General features: G+C 50.9%; 5 protein-coding genes across 9 annotated transcripts in view; 4 read left to right on the top strand and 1 right to left on the bottom strand.

Annotated features, from left to right (window-relative positions):
- The window catches only part of UBAP2 (ubiquitin associated protein 2), a 107,223-nt gene that overhangs the window by 4,642 nt on the left and 80,621 nt on the right, over positions 1-21,960 (bottom strand). For all 5 annotated transcript variants that reach the window (XM_051643678.1, XM_051643681.1, XM_051643677.1 and 2 more), the window contains exons 22-23: positions 3,345-3,423; positions 1,662-1,876 (exon numbers count right to left, since the gene is read on the bottom strand). In XM_051643678.1, coding sequence (XP_051499638.1) covers positions 1,662-1,876; positions 3,345-3,423 — 294 coding nt within the window. The remainder of the gene's footprint in view (positions 1-1,661; positions 1,877-3,344; positions 3,424-21,960) is intronic.
- On the top strand, positions 6,362-7,231 carry LOC127395259 (interferon-like). The gene has a single exon (XM_051641906.1). It carries the CDS (start codon positions 6,497-6,499, stop codon positions 7,229-7,231), a length of 735 nt encoding a protein of 244 aa, XP_051497866.1. The 5' UTR covers positions 6,362-6,496.
- Positions 10,166-10,900, top strand: LOC127395549 (interferon-like). The gene has a single exon (XM_051642691.1). The coding sequence runs from the start codon at positions 10,166-10,168 to the stop codon at positions 10,898-10,900; it is 735 nt and encodes a 244-aa protein (XP_051498651.1).
- Positions 13,843-14,577, top strand: LOC127395550 (interferon-like). The gene has a single exon (XM_051642692.1). The coding sequence runs from the start codon at positions 13,843-13,845 to the stop codon at positions 14,575-14,577; it is 735 nt and encodes a 244-aa protein (XP_051498652.1).
- LOC127395552 (interferon-like) lies at positions 17,512-18,246 on the top strand. The gene has a single exon (XM_051642694.1). It carries the CDS (start codon positions 17,512-17,514, stop codon positions 18,244-18,246), a length of 735 nt encoding a protein of 244 aa, XP_051498654.1.

Below are 21,960 nucleotides of genomic sequence, written 5' to 3' on the forward strand. Positions count from 1 at the left end.
CCTACAAGGCTCTAAAAGAGACTCATCCACCCCTCTGTCTGGAGCATGACCTCTTTCTCCCAGGACTACCAGCACTGCTCTCTGACTTCAAGGGAGCCTCCTCCATTCTCAGAAGGGTTTCCTAGACACTCTCAGCTCCCTGACTCCGCTTTGGATCTCATCTTGACTCTCCAGAGACTGGTAAGGGCTTTATGGAACACTGAGTCCACGAGCTGCAGCTGCCTGCTATTTACAATAACCTGTGCAGGAGCTCATGAGTTCTGGCCTTTTAAATTTCCTGTTTTCTTGTGGAAAGGACTGCTGCTATGTTCTCACAGTTGCAGGTTTTCTGAGATCCCTTGTAGACTGGGGAAAACAACAATTCTCTGTTCTCGTAAGACCCCACCTGGAGTACTGCATCCAAGCTCTGGGGGTTTCAGGACCTGAATGACAAAGGCCTGTTGGGGCAGGTCCAGAGGAGGGCCACAAATATGATCAGAAGGATGGAACATCTCTCCTGTGAAGGCAGGCTGAGGGAGTTGGGGCTGTTCAGGCTAGAGGAGAAAAGGCTCTGGGAAGACCTCAAAGCAGCCTTTCGGTACTTAAACGCAGATTATAAGAAAGATGGGAGAAAAACTTTTTCTCAGGCCTTGTAGTGATAGAAAAAGGGCAATAGTTTTGAAGTGGAAGAGGGTAGGTTTGGGTTGGACAAGGGTGGAGAGACACTGTCACAGGTGTCTGTAGTTGTGGGTGCCCCATCACTGGAAGTGTTCACAGCCAGGTGGGTTGGGGCTTTGAGCAACCTTGTCTAGTGGGAAGGTGACCCTGCCCATGACAGAAGGGTTGGACTAGCTGATCTTTGAAGGTCCTTTCCAACCGAAACCATCTTGTGATTCCAAGATGTAGAAGGTTTGGGCTGTGTCCTGGTTTGAGCCAGAATGAAGCCAATTTTCCTTTTACTCATTTTCTTTTTCCTTCAGTGAGCTTTCTTTTAACTAGCAACATTCTGCTCTTCTGCTCTAGCTAAGGCTGATAAGACATTGGAATATTTTTCTAACTGCTGGGTCTTCAAGGTCGCACCTTCACTCTGCTGGCTCAGACACTACAGGGAGATCTGTGACCCCCTGTAGGAGGCTGAATTAGACAGACAGCAAAACTGGCCAGAGATATTCCATTCCATATATCTACATAAGCTCAGAGGAAGGTCAGAGATCACAGAAGACAACATCCTTCCTGCTCCTTCTTCCCTTCTCTTCCGTCCATGGCCAGTGTCCAGGGAGGAGTCCATCCATCCCCATTGACCCGCAGGCTCGAGCTCTCCTGACCCTCATCACTCTCCGCTTTCTCCAGCAGCAGCTTTGGGATTTCTCGGGGCCGTTCCAGCTCAGGGAAGTGTGGTGGGAGTTGCTGGGGGTGGGGGGAGGCGAGAGGCTTTTGCACATACCTGAACACATTTGTATAAAATTGTATAGATGTTCTTATATCATTAGTGTTTAATTAAAGCTGTGTAGTTTAGTTCTCAATCCAGCCAAGTCTCTCTCTTTTCCTCTCTCTCCTTCCCTACCTGGGTGTGAGGGGATCAAGAGCATTGTTGTTGGACCCGAGTCAAACGGTGACAGGCTGGAGAGAGCAAAACCAGAGAAGCAGGAAGGGAGGGTTACAGGTCAGGCTGTCACACTTACAAACATGGTTGGCCCATACTGGAATGCACTGGGCACGCCAGGCATGCCGGCATAGTAAGGTAACCCCGTGTAGCTGTAGCCTGGGGGCAGGGTGGGGTTGAGGAAGGGCTGTTGAGTCGTGTGGTGAGTCTGTGTCTGGTTCTGCTGTGGCTGGGCGAGCGTGGTAGCAGGAGCAGGGGAGGCAGAATCCCCACGGCCAAATTTTGTTACGTCACCTGCAAGAGGAAGAACTGATCAGAAAAGCTAACATGGAGGATTCCAGAGGGTTCAAATCCTCTGAATACAAGTAGGTAACTACAGAAGGGAGCACATCCTACACTTGAAAGCCTGCAGTTGTTCATGGGAAGATCTCTCCCAGTCTCTGTTCCTGATGGCTACAAGGACGTAGTCTGTCTGCGGCACAGAACTCTGTGCCATGTCTAATTCATTGACAAAATGGAGATACCAATACTTACCTATCTCACACGTTCTGAGCAGGCTCATTACTACCAGATCATTGCAATAAAACAAGCTAAAAGCAGAAGTATGGTAAATTAGCTGAAGGGCAAATGGTTGTTTGGTTAATGTGTGACTCTCCTGGAGGTTAAACTGATTAGCTAAGCTTCATGGGCTGAAAGCAAGTTAAGATTTACAGGCACTGATGGGCATATTTTTTGTCAATGTCTGTTTATTTGTCAAGTGTGACTAGTTAGATGTCCAGTTCCTCACACCACCAAAGTTCTGGAGACAGTAGCTGAAGGCCAGGAAAGCAAGGCTTGCATCTTGGGCCACCTTATTGAAGAAGCAGGAAGGGAAATTTGATTATTAACCCAAAAGCAGCCTCCCAAGAGAAGTGATTATGAAGCAGAAAACTCCCGAACACTTGCACTTTCTGGCACTCTGTACACATTTTTTAGGGAGGTGACAGAATCACATCTATCTTGTTCCCATCAAGTATACCTTTATTTTGGTTACCAAGAAATATGACAACAGGTAATACCTCATTACAGGAATACCGCATTACAGGTAATATACATCATTATAGGAATTATAACACCTAAGGCTACAGCTTTAAGCTGTACTCAGATGGCAGAGGAAGAAAACCACTGGCTGAAAATTCTGGATGGCATTAATGTAATCTTTGCACAATGATAACTGAAGAGCAAAGAGCAGGAATGAGGAAGGACTTCTTAGGCCACATCCTTTTGGGAATGAAGTCCATCAGATTTGGGGATGGTGAGGGGAAGCCTGCTAGATGCAGCTCCTACTGACACCATACAAGTGCTAAAATATCATTAACAAAGTATGAAGAGCTGCTGAGGGGGTCTATTCCAGTGCCAAGAAAGGAAAGCAGCCAGCTAACTTTCAAGAATAATGATGGAATACTTTTCAAGCCCCTGGATGTGCTCCAGGAAGGCCCCAGACGACACTGCTGCTTACATTTGTAACTATTTTGCACTCACTCTCAAAGGCTACCCACTTCAGTGCCAGTAGAAGTAAGGTATGAAATACTGACCAAAACCATGAAGAAACGTCTATGCCAGGGTTAAGAGGGAGATGCTCACTTTTGTCTTGACTAATTTGGACTGACGGGTTTAACTGCTTACAGAAGGGAAAAACGATTTTCTTCAGCAAAGGCAGGATAACCTGCATTTAGGAATGAGCACACTTCACCTGACATCCTTGTCCTTCAATAGCACTCACCTGAGTACGGGTTATTAGCAAGGCTCCCATCTCTGCCTGTCAAGGTTGCAGGAGCAGGGAATGTAATTCCATAGTAATCCTTGGGAAGAGACAACACCACTTATTAACAGCTGAAACCACAACAAAGCTGGACAGCTCTTATGAACCTTGTATTATAGGCGCAAGAAAATTTTAATAGACTAAAGGAAGTGTGGGGAGAAGCAGACCCTATCCCTTACAGCACAGCTGAAGGTTTATCTGATCCTTAACTTCAAAATAAACCTACTTTATAGACAATATTAATATTCTATGCAAATACTTAATTTCTTAATGGTAAGTTAAAGGCAACAACTAAATGCATTTCCCTCCCAACCCTCAGCTCTGAGCGGTCATCTTCCAGTGAGACTGCTCCTGGAAGAGCAGCATCAGGGGCCAAAGAGCTGGTGTCAGGCCAGGACCATAAATGCAACACAGATGTAATCAAAGGATTTTACCCCTGTACCATGACCTGTTTTCTAGAAGTAAAGTTTTCTAGAAGGAAATCAGCACAAACATAACTAAAAAAATACTGAGAAAAAGAGATACTACCTGATGACTGGAAAATTTACTTGAATTCTGTTACATGAGACCTCAGATTAGTAGTCTCCAAAGCGGGGTGTGCAAGACAATCCACTGGGGTGCACAAAGTAAATGTTTTGGGTACCATCAACAAATAAAATTTTAAAAAAATAAAAATAAAGGGTTTGTTTAAGCCTTCTCTCCTCCTTTTAAAATTTTTATTTTTGTGCATGTTTTATAACATACGTATTAGTACAGTAATAAACGTATATAATTTAGAAATAAAAATATACTAGGGGGGAGTGCTAACAAATTTTTTACTGATGGGGTGTGTGATCAAAAAAGGTGGAGACCACTGTCTTAGATCATTCTTCTATATCCTCTACAGGAAAGTAAGACAGTTTTCACCCTAGAAAGAGTGCTTTCTTGAAATGACACAACATGCCAGCAAAACCAAAGCAGCATTTTGTCATCAGTTTGGGAGAGAAAAAGGGAAAAGTTTTCCATTCCCTTTCTAGGTGAACTCGACATGTGCGGCTGATGCTAAACACTTTTCCTCCTAATTCTCATGGTTTACTCGTTACCGCCTCCATTTCAGCAAGACTTAATACTTTAACCACTAAGATACCAATTTCCACACATTCTCCAATACTGCAAAAGTATCCTTCTCCTTCATACTCCTCTCTGTAAATTCCCCATCACCTCAAATGCTTTCTGAGTTCACAGCATTTCCATCATGCTGCATCTCTGTGCAGTATCTCTGTGCAGTACCCTTATTTCCTACACTCAATCCTCCATTACTGAACACGAAATAATTCAGCAAAGATTTAGTATTGCAATTGCTTTCTGCAGCTTGAAATTGTGCCGTATGTCATCATCCTTCCCTTCCCACATAATTCTACCTTACCAACTCTGGCACAAGTCACTTAACAAAACACAACCAAATTCACATGAAAAGTCTTGGTAGGTTACTCAAAAGCAATGCTCCTGTCTTCTGAGAAAAATGCCACAAAAAGCAAATTTGGAGAAGAGATCTGAACAGAATTCAGTGGACATGAATGGGAACTGACACACCAGCATTTTCCCCTATATAAAATGGACAAAATAAAACCAAAGCAGCATGAGAACAGGGTCTAAGGATTGCAATTATTCCCACTGCCTCTCAGGTGGGGGGAAAACTACATCAGAGCTGCACATCCCCATCCCACACACCTACACAGGCACATATGCAAAATAACAAATCACTAGAAAGTACAAGTGCAAGCCAGTTATCTTTGCACTTCATGGCCATCCAACACGGGAAGAGATACTACGCTCTTCAGGTAACATGGGTACTTCGCGACCTATAGAAGAAAAGCAGGAAAAAGTGCCTGAACTGAAGTATCAGGAATAGATTTAAAAAGTGAGGCAGAAAAGGACTGGAAAATTTTAAATTATCTGGCCTACAGATTTAGGCTCCACTCAGCATCTCAGTAAGTACCACGCACACCAGCCAAGATATTTGTAAGATCTCAGGTACACAGGCAGCCTGCGTCAGACTAACAGAGCAGACAGAATATCCCAGTGAAATACATGCAAAAATAATAATAAAATAACAATAAATAGCGAGGATTTACAACATCAACACACCCATTAGGAAATCAAGATACATTAAAAAAGAGCCTCCTCTGAAACCTCAGGAGAAACTCCCACTCTTGCTATATCAGCAGCCCACTGGCACTGCTGCCGGAAGTTCCCCAGGAAGTGGTGACGTCTCACATTTTGGATTCTGCCTGCTTTTGCTTTTGAAATGTAAGCAGAACAGCATATCAAAGGCAAAAATTCACACCAGCTCCTGCCTCTCAAACACCCAATCCTGCCTAATTCATACAACAAAATCAAGCGACAATAAGTAACCCCAAAAATATAGAAATCACCATAACTGAATGAAAAGTTGATGAAAAATTCTTGGCAACATTTCTGCATTTATTTATAAATATCAATACACAATGAAGATTAATAACCAGGGGGGTGGGGAGATAACAAACCATCTCAAAAACATTCCAAAAGATATTTGCAAAGACTCTTCCATCAGCAAAGCTGAAGATGCTATGATGAACTAAGGGAAAACATGCATTAAAGCAAATATAAAAGTTATATCAAAGTATGAAATAAGAAAAATGGATGTTGCTAGGCAGAGAAGCTTGAAAATAAAAAGCAGGACAGAAAACACAAAGAACAAGAGAGAAGAAAACGCTGAAAGGCAACCACAGCACACCTGCTCTAAAACCTCTACCATCACACTTCGGCTTTGGCACAGAAGCACAAAAGCAGAGGAGAAGGGATTCCCCAGCATGCCGAGAGAAACACTGGGAAAGAACCAGCTCCCTTTCCCTAGGCCAGGGCCACCTACTGCTCACAAGTTGAAAAGAACAACAAGAGCTGTCAGGATAAAGCAAACGGAAAGCAAAACTGAAATTGGAAATTGGGAAATTCTGGATACATGATAATGATGATGAAAAGAAAGCCACTGCACCATGTAAAGCTGCACACGCAGCACCAACCAAGCACAGTGTCCACCCGCACCACCACCAAGACTCACCAGCCTCCTGCCCAACACCACCCACACACCCACCATGGCTGCGCCCGCAAACCCGCAGGCCCGCCTGTGCCCCGCCGTCGCCACGCTCCTGCTCCTCCTGACGCCGCTGGCCACCGCCACCGCCTGCCACCACCTGCGGCCCCGCGACGACACCTTCTCCTGGGACAACCTCCAGCTCCTCCAGGCCATGGCTCCCAGTCCACCACAGCCCTGCCACCACCAGCCCCCAACACCCTTCCCTGACATCCTCCTCCACACCCACAACCCTGGGCACGCCGCCGCCGCTGCCTTGCGCATCCTGAACCACCTCTTGGCCATCCTCAGCAGCTCCAGAACCCCCCCACAATGGGACGCCGAGGCACGGCACGAGCTCCTCAACAACCTCGAGCATTACATCCACCACCTGCAGCAATGTTTCCCAGACAGCAGCACGCTCCTCAAAAGGCACGGGCCCCGCAACCTGCTGCTCAACATCAACAAAAACTTCACGCGCATCCAGAACTTCCTCCTCTCCCACCACTACAGCGCCTGCGCCTGGGAACACGTCCGCCTCGAAGCTCACACCTGCTTCCAACGCCTGGACGCACTCATACGGCAGATGAAGAGCAAAGCCGCTCCTGACCTCCACCAAACCCACCCGCGCCCAACGCCCGTCCCCAGCCAACACCGGCAGGACAACCAGAGGCTGCAGCAGCCAGGGCTGGGATTGCTCCGCACGGCTCCCACCTCTTCCAGCCAGGAGACCGCGCCAACAGGGGAATGGGCGTGACTGGGGCCGGGCCAGGGCCAGCCTGTGGCACCGCCCATGCACTCACACCACAGCCACACCTTGCTGGAAAGCAAGGAGGAGCAAACCGCTGTGCTGAAAACTCAACCTGCCCCGATGGAGGGGAAGGTCCCCACAGACACCGGTGACTCTTGAACTCTCCCGATTTAACTATTTATTTATTTATTTATTTATTTCTGTAGCACCAAATTCCGATGCTCTATTTATTTATCACAGAACTCTGAGTATTTATTTATTTGTTTGTTTGTTTGTTTATTTATTTCTTCAGCTGGATATTTATTCAGTCAGAGATTCATTCGCTTGATGGAAATAAACACTTTTTGCAAAAACAAAAGGGAAGAAAAATTAAATTGTCTTTATGCATAAACCTGATGGGCAGAGACAGGGGCTCTGCAGGCAGGCAGGGCTAAGCCTCCTTCCTCCTGCCTTTCTTCCCCACGCTCAGCACCGTCCAACACACAAGCTGGGACAGCTCCAAAATACCAACGCATCTAGTGCTCAAAGTGCCTGCACCCAGAGCCACCGCCTCCCCCAGGCCCTCCCCTCCTCCAGGGGGATCCCCAGGCTCACCCAACTGACACCACGTCAAGTCAGCCCTTCCCAACACAAAAAGAAAAGAAGGCACCAGCTCTGCTGAAAACACAGGCGAGCCACAAGGGAAAGGGAAAACTCACCACGACACACACCACGCCGGTACTGACAGAAAAGACACTCGGCCAGGAAGGGAAACTTCAGCTGCAAGTAAAGAGGCACCACAGCTGGTCCTGCGCGCAACAGGGAAACCCAAACACACCTCCCCGCTCAGCTGCCACAAGGGCTCTTTTGCATCTCCCCCCTCCACCACCACACGCAACCTCTCCAAGCACACCCCCAGCAAAGCACCCCCAAAGGCCTCTAGTTTAAAGCCCACCTCAGTATCTTCTGAAACTTACTCAGCTACACAGCACCGCTGTGAGGCAACTTCCACATCGTACTAGGGTCCTCCCAAATTTACTTCTAACCACAAAGACACTGTGACGACAGGCAGGGGCGCCCCATTGCCTCTGTCTTCTCTGACACAGCTAAAGAAAGCAAACCCTCCACACACACGGCAACGGAAGAGGAGGCCTAACGACACAAGCAGGGACACAGGCTATTCAAACATGAAAGAACAAACACAGTTTCATTAACTTCTCCATGACGGGGATACCACACCGGCAGAGGCATCAGCCAGGTTGCAGTATGTCTGCTCCTGAAGGCCTAGCCAAAAGCCTCACTAGACAAGTCCCTCTGACACCACCTATCCTCAGCACCAGAATGCACTTGGCACACCCAGGACAAAGCACACCATGGAAAAGGGCTTTTCAAAACGGAAAAGAAAGACGCACAAGGATTAACAAACCCAACAAAACCAAGAGAGACACTGAAAATCTCCAGTACAAAGAGGGCTTCACATCAGTCACAAGCGTCTCACCAGACACTCAAAAAAGGAAGAACCTAGTTCTTTCTAGACCACCTTCTCCTAAGTGCAGCGCAACGGTGCACAATGGCCATCAAAAACTCCTCCGCTGCCAAAACAAGCAAAAATCATCCCATCTAAAAAGACTCCTGGATACATGCTCTTCCTTGTTCTCTAAGCAACAGCTCTGAGGCCACACCTCCAGTACCGTCTGCGGTTCTGGGCCCCTCACTACAAGAAGGATGCCCAGTTGCTGGAGCCTCTCCAGAGGACAGCTACCAAGCTGCTGAAAGGTCTGGAGAAAAAGTCCTGTGAGGAGAGGCTGAGGGAACTGGGATTGCTTCGTTTGAAGTAGAGAAGGCTGAGGGGAGACGGCATTGCTCTCCACAACTACCTGAAAGGAGGTGGGGAGGGAGGTGGCAGTTGGCCTCTTCTCTCAAGTGAATAACGACACGATGAGAGGAAATGGCCCGAAGCTGCGCCAGGGGAGCTTTAGACTGGGTATCAGAAAGAATCGCTTTACCCAAAGAGCGCTTGGACAGTGGAACAGGCTGCCCCGGGAGGTGGCGGAGTCACCATCCCTGCAAGTGCTTGAAAGAAACGTAGACATCCTGCGTAGCGACACGATTTAAGCACTGAACGGGAAAATTAGCTGATGGTAGGGGGATTTAGGTTATGGTTGCACTTGATGATCGTTCAGGTCTCTCCCAACCAGCATGATTGATTCTACCATTCTATGATCAAGAGGCTCAAATCATCAAAAAGCAAAGCAAACCCACTCAAGAAGCTTCACTATGAAACATTCAGCCCCTGCTAAAGGGCTTAGAACCAGAGCCAGCTCCTCGAACGACAACTGTACTTCAAGAGCTCCAGAGATCCCTGAGAAACACATCATTTCAAAAAACTTATCTACACACACTTTGAAACAGAATAAAATGCTTTCACTCCAATAAAGTAAAAAGAAATTAGGTAATCAAACAACAGCAACGATGACACACATATCGAAACTAGAAAAGCCACAAGCAACACCGGAGCATGACATAAGGAAAAGAGCCTTGAGCAGGAAGGGAAATAGAGAGGAACAAAACATGAATCAGGGCAACTAGACAGTAAAGGGAGAAACCACCAAAAAAACCAAAGCCTCAGGACCACAACTGTCCAAAGCGCTACAAACCTACCGCTTTCGCATCCCCCACTCAGCGACTACACCGACATCCCCCAAAAACCACCAATACCCAGCACACCCCCACCGCCTTCCCCACACACGGACACCCCGCCTACGCACTTCCCCAAGACCACCAAAGCTACCAGCCAAAACTGAAACCACAAGCGGAAACTCGCCGCCACCAGAAAGCGAGCAAGGGAAAGCCGCCGCACCACATAAAGCCGCACACGCGGCACCCCCCCAAGCACAGCGCCCACCCGCACCACCAACAAGCCTCACCAGCCTCCTGCCCAACACCACCCACACACCCACCATGGCTGCGCCCGCAAACCCGCAGGCCCGCCTGTGCCCCGCCGTCGCCACGCTCCTGCTCCTCCTGACGCCGCTGGCCACCGCCACCGCCTGCCACCACCTGCGGCCCCGCGACGACACCTTCTCCTGGGACAACCTCCAGCTCCTCCAGGCCATGGCTCCCAGTCCACCACAGCCCTGCCACCACCAGCCCCCAACACCCTTCCCTGACATCCTCCTCCACACCCACAACCCTGGGCACGCCGCCGCCGCTGCCTTGCGCATCCTGAACCACCTCTTGGCCATCCTCAGCAGCTCCAGAACCCCCCCACAATGGGACGCCGAGGCACGGCACGAGCTCCTCAACAACCTCGAGCATTACATCCACCACCTGCAGCAATGTTTCCCAGACAGCAGCACGCTCCTCAAAAGGCACGGGCCCCGCAACCTGCTGCTCAACATCAACAAAAACTTCACGCGCATCCAGAACTTCCTCCTCTCCCACCACTACAGCGCCTGCGCCTGGGAACACGTCCGCCTCGAAGCTCACACCTGCTTCCAACGCCTGGACGCACTCATACGGCAGATGAAGAGCAAAGCCGCTCCTGACCTCCACCAAACCCACCCGCGCCCAACGCCCGTCCCCAGCCAACACCGGCAGGACAACCAGAGGCTGCAGCAGCCAGGGCTGGGATTGCTCCGCACGGCTCCCACCTCTTCCAGCCAGGAGACCGCGCCAACAGGGGAATGGGCGTGACTGGGGCCGGGCCAGGGCCAGCCTGTGGCACCGCCCATGCACTCACACCACAGCCACACCTTGCTGGAAAGCAAGGAGGAGCAAACCGCTGTGCTGAAAACTCAACCTGCCCCGATGGAGGGGAAGGTCCCCACAGACACCGGTGACTCTTGAACTCTCCCGATTTAACTATTTATTTATTTATTTATTTATTTATTTCTGTAGCACCAAATTCCGATGCTCTATTTATTTATCACAGAACTCTGAGTATTTATTTATTTGTTTGTTTGTTTGTTTGTTTATTTATTTCTTCAGCTGGATATTTATTCAGTCAGAGATTCATTCGCTTGATGGAAATAAACACTTTTTGCAAAAACAAAAGGGAAGAAAAATTAAATTGTCTTTATGCATAAACCTGATGGGCAGAGACAGGGGCTCTGCAGGCAGGCAGGGCTAAGCCTCCTTCCTCCTGCCTTTCTTCCCCACGCTCAGCACCGTCCAACACACAAGCTGGGACAGCTCCAAAATACCAACGCATCTAGTGCTCAAAGTGCCTGCACCCAGAGCCACCGCCTCCCCCAGGCCCTCCCCTCCTCCAGGGGGATCCCCAGGCTCACCCAACTGACACCACGTCAAGTCAGCCCTTCCCAACACAAAAAGAAAAGAAGACACCAGCTCTGCTGAAAACACAGGCGAGCCACAAGGGAAAGGGAAAACTCACCACGACACACACCACGCCGGTACTGACAGAAAAGACACTCGGCCAGGAAGGGAAACTTCAGCTGCAAGTAAAGAGGCACCACAGCTGGTCCTGCGCGCAACAGGGAAACCCAAACACACCTCCCCGCTCAGCTGCCACAAGGGCTCTTTTGCATCTCCCCCCTCCACCACCACACGCAACCTCTCCAAGCACACCCCCAGCAAAGCACCCCCAAAGGCCTCTAGTTTAAAGCCCACCTCAGTATCTTCTGAAACTTACTCAGCTACACAGCACCGCTGTGAGGCAACTTCCACATCGTACTAGGGTCCTCCCAAATTTACTTCTAACCACAAAGACACTGTGACGACAGGCAGGGGCGCCCCATTGCCTCTGTCTTCTCTGACACAGCTAAAGAAAGCAAACCCTCCACACACACGGCAACGGAAGAGGAGGCCTAACGACACAAGCAGGGACACAGGCTATTCAAACATGAAAGAACAAACACAGTTTCATTAACTTCTCCATGACGGGGATACCACACCGGCAGAGGCATCAGCCAGGTTGCAGTATGTCTGCTCCTGAAGGCCTAGCCAAAAGCCTCACTAGACAAGTCCCTCTGACACCACCTATCCTCAGCACCAGAATGCACTTGGCACACCCAGGACAAAGCACACCATGGAAAAGGGCTTTTCAAAACGGAAAAGAAAGACGCACAAGGATTAACAAACCCAACAAAACCAAGAGAGACACTGAAAATCTCCAGTACAAAGAGGGCTTCACATCAGTCACAAGCGTCTCACCAGACACTCAAAAAAGGAAGAACCTAGTTCTTTCTAGACCACCTTCTCCTAAGTGCAGCGCAACGGTGCACAATGGCCATCAAAAACTCCTCCGCTGCCAAAACAAGCAAAAATCATCCCATCTAAAAAGACTCCCGGATACATGCTCTTCCTTGTTCTCTAAGCAACAGCTCTGAGGCCACACCTCCAGTACCGTCTGCGGTTCTGGGCCCCTCACTACAAGAAGGATGCCCAGTTGCTGGAGCCTCTCCAGAGGACAGCTACCAAGCTGCTGAAAGGTCTGGAGAAAAAGTCCTGTGAGGAGAGGCTGAGGGAACTGGGATTGCTTCGTTTGAAGTAGAGAAGGCTGAGGGGAGACGGCATTGCTCTCCACAACTACCTGAAAGGAGGTGGGGAGGGAGGTGGCAGTTGGCCTCTTCTCTCAAGTGAATAACGACACGATGAGAGGAAATGGCCCGAAGCTGCGCCAGGGGAGCTTTAGACTGGGTATCAGAAAGAATCGCTTTACCCAAAGAGCGCTTGGACAGTGGAACAGGCTGCCCCGGGAGGTGGCGGAGTCACCATCCCTGCAAGTGCTTGAAAGAAACGTCGACATCCTGCGTAGCGACACGATTTAAGCACTGAACGGGAAAATTAGCTGATGGTAGGGGGATTTAGGTTATGGTTGCACTTGATGATCGTTCAGGTCTCTCCCAACCAGCATGATTGATTCTACCATTCTATGATCAAGAGGCTCAAATCATCAAAAAGCAAAGCAAACCCACTCAAGAAGCTTCACTATGAAACATTCAGCCCCTGCTAAAGGGCTTAGAACCAGAGCCAGCTCCTCGAACGACAACTGTACTTCAAGAGCTCCAGAGATCCCTGAGAAACACATCATTTCAAAAAACTTATCTACACACACTTTGAAACAGAATAAAATGCTTTCACTCCAATAAAGTAAAAAGAAATTAGGTAATCAAACAACAGCAACGATGACACACATATCGAAACTAGAAAAGCCACAAGCAACACCGGAGCATGACATAAGGAAAAGAGCCTTGAGCAGGAAGGGAAATAGAGAGGAACAAAACATGAATCAGGGCAACTAGACAGTAAAGGGAGAAACCACCAAAAAAACCAAAGCCTCAGGACCACAACTGTCCAAAGCGCTACAAACCTACCGCTTTCGCATCCCCCACTCAGCGACTACACCGACATCCCCCAAAAACCACCAATACCCAGCACACCCCCACCGCCTTCCCCACACACGGACACCCCGCCTACGCACTTCCCCAAGACCACCAAAGCTACCAGCCAAAACTGAAACCACAAGCGGAAACTCGCCGCCACCAGAAAGCGAGCAAGGGAAAGCCGCCGCACCACATAAAGCCGCACACGCGGCACCCCCCCAAGCACAGCGCCCACCCGCACCACCAACAAGCCTCACCAGCCTCCTGCCCAACACCACCCACACACCCACCATGGCTGCGCCCGCAAACCCGCAGGCCCGCCTGTGCCCCGCCGTCGCCACGCTCCTGCTCCTCCTGACGCCGCTGGCCACCGCCACCGCCTGCCACCACCTGCGGCCCCGCGACGACACCTTCTCCTGGGACAACCTCCAGCTCCTCCAGGCCATGGCTCCCAGTCCACCACAGCCCTGCCACCACCAGCCCCCAACACCCTTCCCTGACATCCTCCTCCACACCCACAACCCTGGGCACGCCGCCGCCGCTGCCTTGCGCATCCTGAACCACCTCTTGGCCATCCTCAGCAGCTCCAGAACCCCACCACAATGGGACGCCGAGGCACGGCACGAGCTCCTCAACAACCTCGAGCATTACATCCACCACCTGCAGCAATGTTTCCCAGACAGCAGCACGCTCCTCAAAAGGCACGGGCCCCGCAACCTGCTGCTCAACATCAACAAAAACTTCACGCGCATCCAGAACTTCCTCCTCTCCCACCACTACAGCGCCTGCGCCTGGGAACACGTCCGCCTCGAAGCTCACACCTGCTTCCAACGCCTGGACGCACTCATACGGCAGATGAAGAGCAAAGCCGCTCCTGACCTCCACCAAACCCACCCGCGCCCAACGCCCGTCCCCAGCCAACACCGGCAGGACAACCAGAGGCTGCAGCAGCCAGGGCTGGGATTGCTCCGCACGGCTCCCACCTCTTCCAGCCAGGAGACCGCGCCAACAGGGGAATGGGCGTGACTGGGGCCGGGCCAGGGCCAGCCTGTGGCACCGCCCATGCACTCACACCACAGCCACACCTTGCTGGAAAGCAAGGAGGAGCAAACCGCTGTGCTGAAAACTCAACCTGCCCCGATGGAGGGGAAGGTCCCCACAGACACCGGTGACTCTTGAACTCTCCCGATTTAACTATTTATTTATTTATTTATTTATTTCTGTAGCACCAAATTCCGATGCTCTATTTATTTATCACAGAACTCTGAGTATTTATTTGTTTGTTTGTTTGTTTGTTTATTTATTTCTTCAGCTGGATATTTATTCAGTCAGAGATTCATTCGCTTGATGGAAATAAACACTTTTTGCAAAAACAAAAGGGAAGAAAAATTAAATTGTCTTTATGCATAAACCTGATGGGCAGAGACAGGGGCTCTGCAGGCAGGCAGGGCTAAGCCTCCTTCCTCCTGCCTTTCTTCCCCACGCTCAGCACCGTCCAACACACAAGCTGGGACAGCTCCAAAATACCAACGCATCTAGTGCTCAAAGTGCCTGCACCCAGAGCCACCGCCTCCCCCAGGCCCTCCCCTCCTCCAGGGGGATCCCCAGGCTCACCCAACTGACACCACGTCAAGTCAGCCCTTCCCAACACAAAAAGAAAAGAAGGCACCAGCTCTGCTGAAAACACAGGCGAGCCACAAGGGAAAGGGAAAACTCACCACGACACACACCACGCCGGTACTGACAGAAAAGACACTCGGCCAGGAAGGGAAACTTCAGCTGCAAGTAAAGAGGCACCACAGCTGGTCCTGCGCGCAACAGGGAAACCCAAACACACCTCCCCGCTCAGCTGCCACAAGGGCTCTTTTGCATCTCCCCCCTCCACCACCACACGCAACCTCTCCAAGCACACCCCCAGCAAAGCACCCCCAAAGGCCTCTAGTTTAAAGCCCACCTCAGTATCTTCTGAAACTTACTCAGCTACACAGCACCGCTGTGAGGCAACTTCCACATCGTACTAGGGTCCTCCCAAATTTACTTCTAACCACAAAGACACTGTGACGACAGGCAGGGGCGCCCCATTGCCTCTGTCTTCTCTGACACAGCTAAAGAAAGCAAACCCTCCACACACACGGCAACGGAAGAGGAGGCCTAACGACACAAGCAGGGACACAGGCTATTCAAACATGAAAGAACAAACACAGTTTCATTAACTTCTCCATGACGGGGATACCACACCGGCAGAGGCATCAGCCAGGTTGCAGTATGTCTGCTCCTGAAGGCCTAGCCAAAAGCCTCACTAGACAAGTCCCTCTGACACCACCTATCCTCAGCACCAGAATGCACTTGGCACACCCAGGACAAAGCACACCATGGAAAAGGGCTTTTCAAAACGGAAAAGAAAGACGCACAAGGATTAACAAACCCAACAAAACCAAGAGAGACACTGAAAATCTCCAGTACAAAGAGGGCTTCACATCAGTCACAAGCGTCTCACCAGACACTCAAAAAAGGAAGAACCTAGTTCTTTCTAGACCACCTTCTCCTAAGTGCAGCGCAACGGTGCACAATGGCCATCAAAAACTCCTCCGCTGCCAAAACAAGCAAAAATCATCCCATCTAAAAAGACTCCTGGATACATGCTCTTCCTTGTTCTCTAAGCAACAGCTCTGAGGCCACACCTCCAGTACCGTCTGCGGTTCTGGGCCCCTCACTACAAGAAGGATGCCCAGTTGCTGGAGCCTCTCCAGAGGACAGCTACCAAGCTGCTGAAAGGTCTGGAGAAAAAGTCCTGTGAGGAGAGGCTGAGGGAACTGGGATTGCTTCGTTTGAAGTAGAGAAGGCTGAGGGGAGACGGCATTGCTCTCCACAACTACCTGAAAGGAGGTGGGGAGGGAGGTGGCAGTTGGCCTCTTCTCTCAAGTGAATAACGACACGATGAGAGGAAATGGCCCGAAGCTGCGCCAGGGGAGCTTTAGACTGGGTATCAGAAAGAATCGCTTTACCCAAAGAGCGCTTGGACAGTGGAACAGGCTGCCCCGGGAGGTGGCGGAGTCACCATCCCTGCAAGTGCTTGAAAGAAACGTCGACATCCTGCGTAGCGACACGATTTAAGCACTGAACGGGAAAATTAGCTGATGGTAGGGGGATTTAGGTTATGGTTGCACTTGATGATCGTTCAGGTCTCTCCCAACCAGCATGATTGATTCTACCATTCTATGATCAAGAGGCTCAAATCATCAAAAAGCAAAGCAAACCCACTCAAGAAGCTTCACTATGAAACATTCAGCCCCTGCTAAAGGGCTTAGAACCAGAGCCAGCTCCTCGAACGACAACTGTACTTCAAGAGCTCCAGAGATCCCTGAGAAACACATCATTTCAAAAAACTTATCTACACACACTTGGAAACAGAATAAAATGCTTTCACTCCAATAAAGTAAAAAGAAATTAGGTAATCAAACAACAGCAACGATGACACACATATCGAAACTAGAAAAGCCACAAGCAACACCGGAGCATGACATAAGGAAAAGAGCCTTGAGCAGGAAGGGAAATAGAGAGGAACAAAACATGAATCAGGGCAACTAGACAGTAAAGGGAGAAACCACCAAAAAAACCAAAGCCTCAGGACCACAACTGTCCAAAGCGCTACAAACCTACCGCTTTCGCATCCCCCACTCAGCGACTACACCGACATCCCCCAAAAACCACCAATACCCAGCACACCCCCACCGCCTTCCCCACACACGGACACCCCGCCTACGCACTTCCCCAAGACCACCAAAGCTACCAGCCAAAACTGAAACCACAAGCGGAAACTCGCCGCCACCAGAAAGCGAGCAAGGGAAAGCCGCCGCACCACATAAAGCCGCACACGCGGCACCCCCCCAAGCACAGCGCCCACCCGCACCACCAACAAGCCTCACCAGCCTCCTGCCCAACACCACCCACACACCCACCATGGCTGCGCCCGCAAACCCGCAGGCCCGCCTGTGCCCCGCCGTCGCCACGCTCCTGCTCCTCCTGACGCCGCTGGCCACCGCCACCGCCTGCCACCACCTGCGGCCCCGCGACGACACCTTCTCCTGGGACAACCTCCAGCTCCTCCAGGCCATGGCTCCCAGTCCACCACAGCCCTGCCACCACCAGCCCCCAACACCCTTCCCTGACATCCTCCTCCACACCCACAACCCTGGGCACGCCGCCGCCGCTGCCTTGCGCATCCTGAACCACCTCTTGGCCATCCTCAGCAGCTCCAGAACCCCACCACAATGGGACGCCGAGGCACGGCACGAGCTCCTCAACAACCTCGAGCATTACATCCACCACCTGCAGCAATGTTTCCCAGACAGCAGCACGCTCCTCAAAAGGCACGGGCCCCGCAACCTGCTGCTCAACATCAACAAAAACTTCACGCGCATCCAGAACTTCCTCCTCTCCCACCACTACAGCGCCTGCGCCTGGGAACACGTCCGCCTCGAAGCTCACACCTGCTTCCAACGCCTGGACGCACTCATACGGCAGATGAAGAGCAAAGCCGCTCCTGACCTCCACCAAACCCACCCGCGCCCAACGCCCGTCCCCAGCCAACACCGGCAGGACAACCAGAGGCTGCAGCAGCCAGGGCTGGGATTGCTCCGCACGGCTCCCACCTCTTCCAGCCAGGAGACCGCGCCAACAGGGGAATGGGCGTGACTGGGGCCGGGCCAGGGCCAGCCTGTGGCACCGCCCATGCACTCACACCACAGCCACACCTTGCTGGAAAGCAAGGAGGAGCAAACCGCTGTGCTGAAAACTCAACCTGCCCCGATGGAGGGGAAGGTCCCCACAGACACCGGTGACTCTTGAACTCTCCCGATTTAACTATTTATTTATTTATTTATTTATTTCTGTAGCACCAAATTCCGATGCTCTATTTATTTATCACAGAACTCTGAGTATTTATTTGTTTGTTTGTTTGTTTGTTTGTTTATTTCTTCAGCTGGATATTTATTCAGTCAGAGATTCATTCGCTTGATGGAAATAAACACTTTTTGCAAAAACAAAAGGGAAGAAAAATTAAATTGTCTTTATGCATAAACCTGATGGGCAGAGACAGGGGCTCTGCAGGCAGGCAGGGCTAAGCCTCCTTCCTCCTGCCTTTCTTCCCCACGCTCAGCACCGTCCAACACACAAGCTGGGACAGCTCCAAAATACCAACGCATCTAGTGCTCAAAGTGCCTGCACCCAGAGCCACCGCCTCCCCCAGGCCCTCCCCTCCTCCAGGGGGATCCCCAGGCTCACCCAACTGACACCACGTCAAGTCAGCCCTTCCCAACACAAAAAGAAAAGAAGACACCAGCTCTGCTGAAAACACAGGCGAGCCACAAGGGAAAGGGAAAACTCACCACGACACACACCACGCCGGTACTGACAGAAAAGACACTCGGCCAGGAAGGGAAACTTCAGCTGCAAGTAAAGAGGCACCACAGCTGGTCCTGCGCGCAACAGGGAAACCCAAACACACCTCCCCGCTCAGCTGCCACAAGGGCTCTTTTGCATCTCCCCCCTCCACCACCACACGCAACCTCTCCAAGCACACCCCCAGCAAAGCACCCCCAAAGGCCTCTAGTTTAAAGCCCACCTCAGTATCTTCTGAAACTTACTCAGCTACACAGCACCGCTGTGAGGCAACTTCCACATCGTACTAGGGTCCTCCCAAATTTACTTCTAACCACAAAGACACTGTGACGACAGGCAGGGGCGCCCCATTGCCTCTGTCTTCTCTGACACAGCTAAAGAAAGCAAACCCTCCACACACACGGCAACGGAAGAGGAGGCCTAACGACACAAGCAGGGACACAGGCTATTCAAACATGAAAGAACAAACACAGTTTCATTAACTTCTCCATGACGGGGATACCACACCGGCAGAGGCATCAGCCAGGTTGCAGTATGTCTGCTCCTGAAGGCCTAGCCAAAAGCCTCACTAGACAAGTCCCTCTGACACCACCTATCCTCAGCACCAGAATGCACTTGGCACACCCAGGACAAAGCACACCATGGAAAAGGGCTTTTCAAAACGGAAAAGAAAGACGCACAAGGATTAACAAACCCAACAAAACCAAGAGAGACACTGAAAATCTCCCGTACAAAGAGGGCTTCACATCAGTCACAAGCGTCTCACCAGACACTCAAAAAAGGAAGAACCTAGTTCTTTCTAGACCACCTTCTCCTAAGTGCAGCGCAACGGTGCACAATGGCCATCAAAAACTCCTCCGCTGCCAAAACAAGCAAAAATCATCCCATCTAAAAAGACTCCCGGATACATGCTCTTCCTTGTTCTCTAAGCAACAGCTCTGAGGCCACACCTCCAGTACCGTCTGCGGTTCTGGGCCCCTCACTACAAGAAGGATGCCCAGTTGCTGGAGCCTCTCCAGAGGACAGCTACCAAGCTGCTGAAAGGTCTGGAGAAAAAGTCCTGTGAGGAGAGGCTGAGGGAACTGGGATTGCTTCGTTTGAAGTAGAGAAGGCTGAGGGGAGACCGCATTGCTCTCCACAACTACCTGAAAGGAGGTGGGGAGGGAGGTGGCAGTTGGCCTCTTCTCTCAAGTGAATAACGACACGATGAGAGGAAATGGCCCGAAGCTGCGCCAGGGGAGCTTTAGACTGGGTATCAGAAAGAATCGCTTTACCCAAAGAGCGCTTGGACAGTGGAACAGGCTGCCCCGGGAGGTGGCGGAGTCACCATCCCTGCAAGTGCTTGAAAGAAACGTCGACATCCTGCGTAGCGACACGATTTAAGCACTGAACGGGAAAATTAGCTGATGGTAGGGGGATTTAGGTTATGGTTGCACTTGATGATCGTTCAGGTCTCTCCCAACCAGCATGATTGATTCTACCATTCTATGATCAAGAGGCTCAAATCATCAAAAAGCAAAGCGAACCCACTCAAGAAGCTTCACTATGAAACATTCAGCCCCTGCTAAAGGGCTTAGAACCAGAGCCAGCTCCTCGAACGACAACTGTACTTCAAGAGCTCCAGAGATCCCTGAGAAACACATCATTTCAAAAAACTTATCTACACACACTTGGAAACAGAATAAAATGCTTTCACTCCAATAAAGTAAAAAGAAATTAGGTAATCAAACAACAGCAACGATGACACACATATCGAAAATTAAATTGTCTTTATGCATAAACCTGATTGGCAGAGACGGGCTCTGCAGGCAGGCAGGGCTAAGCCTCCTTCCTCCTGCCTGTCCCACCAATGCCTCCTGCCTCGCTCAAAGCCTCCTGACATTAGGCCCCTCTCAGGGACCCACCACCCTCACCCAAGCTCACAAGCATCTCCTGCTGATCCTGGACCCTCGGACCATACGCTTGTCGAGGCAGAAACACAATGTCTACCCTCTCTGCTCCTCCTCTCCTACCACCCACCCTCTTCCTTCCCAAACCTCTTCCACTGCCAAGTCATGAAAGCCTGTCAAACCACCGCCGCAATCCAACACAAGAAGGCCAACGGCGTCCTGGCCTGCATCAGGAGAACCGGGGCCAGCATCAGTAGGGATGTGATCTTACCCCTGTACCTGGCACTGGTGCGGCCGCACCACTAGTACTGCGTGCACTTCTGGGCCTCTCACCGTAAGAAGGACATTGAGGGGCTGGCGCCTGTCCAGAGAAGAGCAACCAACCTGCTGGAGGGCCTAGAGAACAAGTCATATGAGGAGCAGCTGAGGAAACGGGTGTTGTTTAGCCTCAAGATAAGGAGGCTGAGGGGAGACCTCATCACCCTCTCAACTACCTGAAGGCATTTTGTAGCGAGGTGGCTGCTGGCCTCTTCTCCCAAGGAAACAGCAATAGGAACAGAGGAAATGGCCTGAACCTGCGGCAGGGGAGCTTTAGATTGGATATTAGGAAGAGCGTCTATACCGAAAGAGTGGTCAGGCACTACAACAGCCTGCCCACCGAGCTGCTTGAGTCACCATCCCTGGAGGTGTTCAAAAGCCATGTAGATTTGGTCCCACATTGGTACGCTGAGGCACGGCATGAGCTCTTCAACAACCTCCATCACCACATTCATCAACTCCAGCAATGCATCACACCCATCGCCATGCTCTTCCAAGGCCAAGAGCCCCGCAACCTGCTGCTCAACACCAACAAGTACTTCACACGCATCAAGAACTTCCTCCACTCTCATCACTACAGTGCCTGCGCTTGGCACCACATCTGCCTTGAAGGTCAAGCCTCTTTCCAACACCTCCACATTCTCACCCACACCATGCACAAGTAGCCCAGACACCCACCATCACCCACACGGCTCCGCACAACCCCAGGACCACTTCTCTACCACCATCACATCCCCACAGCTCTCCTCCCACCTTCCCTCACCCATGGTGCAACAGTCACGGCAAGAGCGGCACTGCACCC

This window comes from Apus apus, chromosome Z (genome assembly GCF_020740795.1).
Source record: "Apus apus isolate bApuApu2 chromosome Z, bApuApu2.pri.cur, whole genome shotgun sequence".
NCBI classification, from domain to species: domain Eukaryota; kingdom Metazoa; phylum Chordata; class Aves; order Apodiformes; family Apodidae; genus Apus; species Apus apus.

Excerpts from the sequence above, each read along its gene's own strand:
- LOC127395259 (XM_051641906.1), top strand. The coding sequence starts at position 6,497 with ATGGCTGCGCCCGCAAACCCGCAGGCCCGCCTGTGCCCCGCCGTCGCC.
- LOC127395549 (XM_051642691.1), top strand. The coding sequence starts at position 10,166 with ATGGCTGCGCCCGCAAACCCGCAGGCCCGCCTGTGCCCCGCCGTCGCC.
- LOC127395550 (XM_051642692.1), top strand. The coding sequence starts at position 13,843 with ATGGCTGCGCCCGCAAACCCGCAGGCCCGCCTGTGCCCCGCCGTCGCC.
- LOC127395552 (XM_051642694.1), top strand. The coding sequence starts at position 17,512 with ATGGCTGCGCCCGCAAACCCGCAGGCCCGCCTGTGCCCCGCCGTCGCC.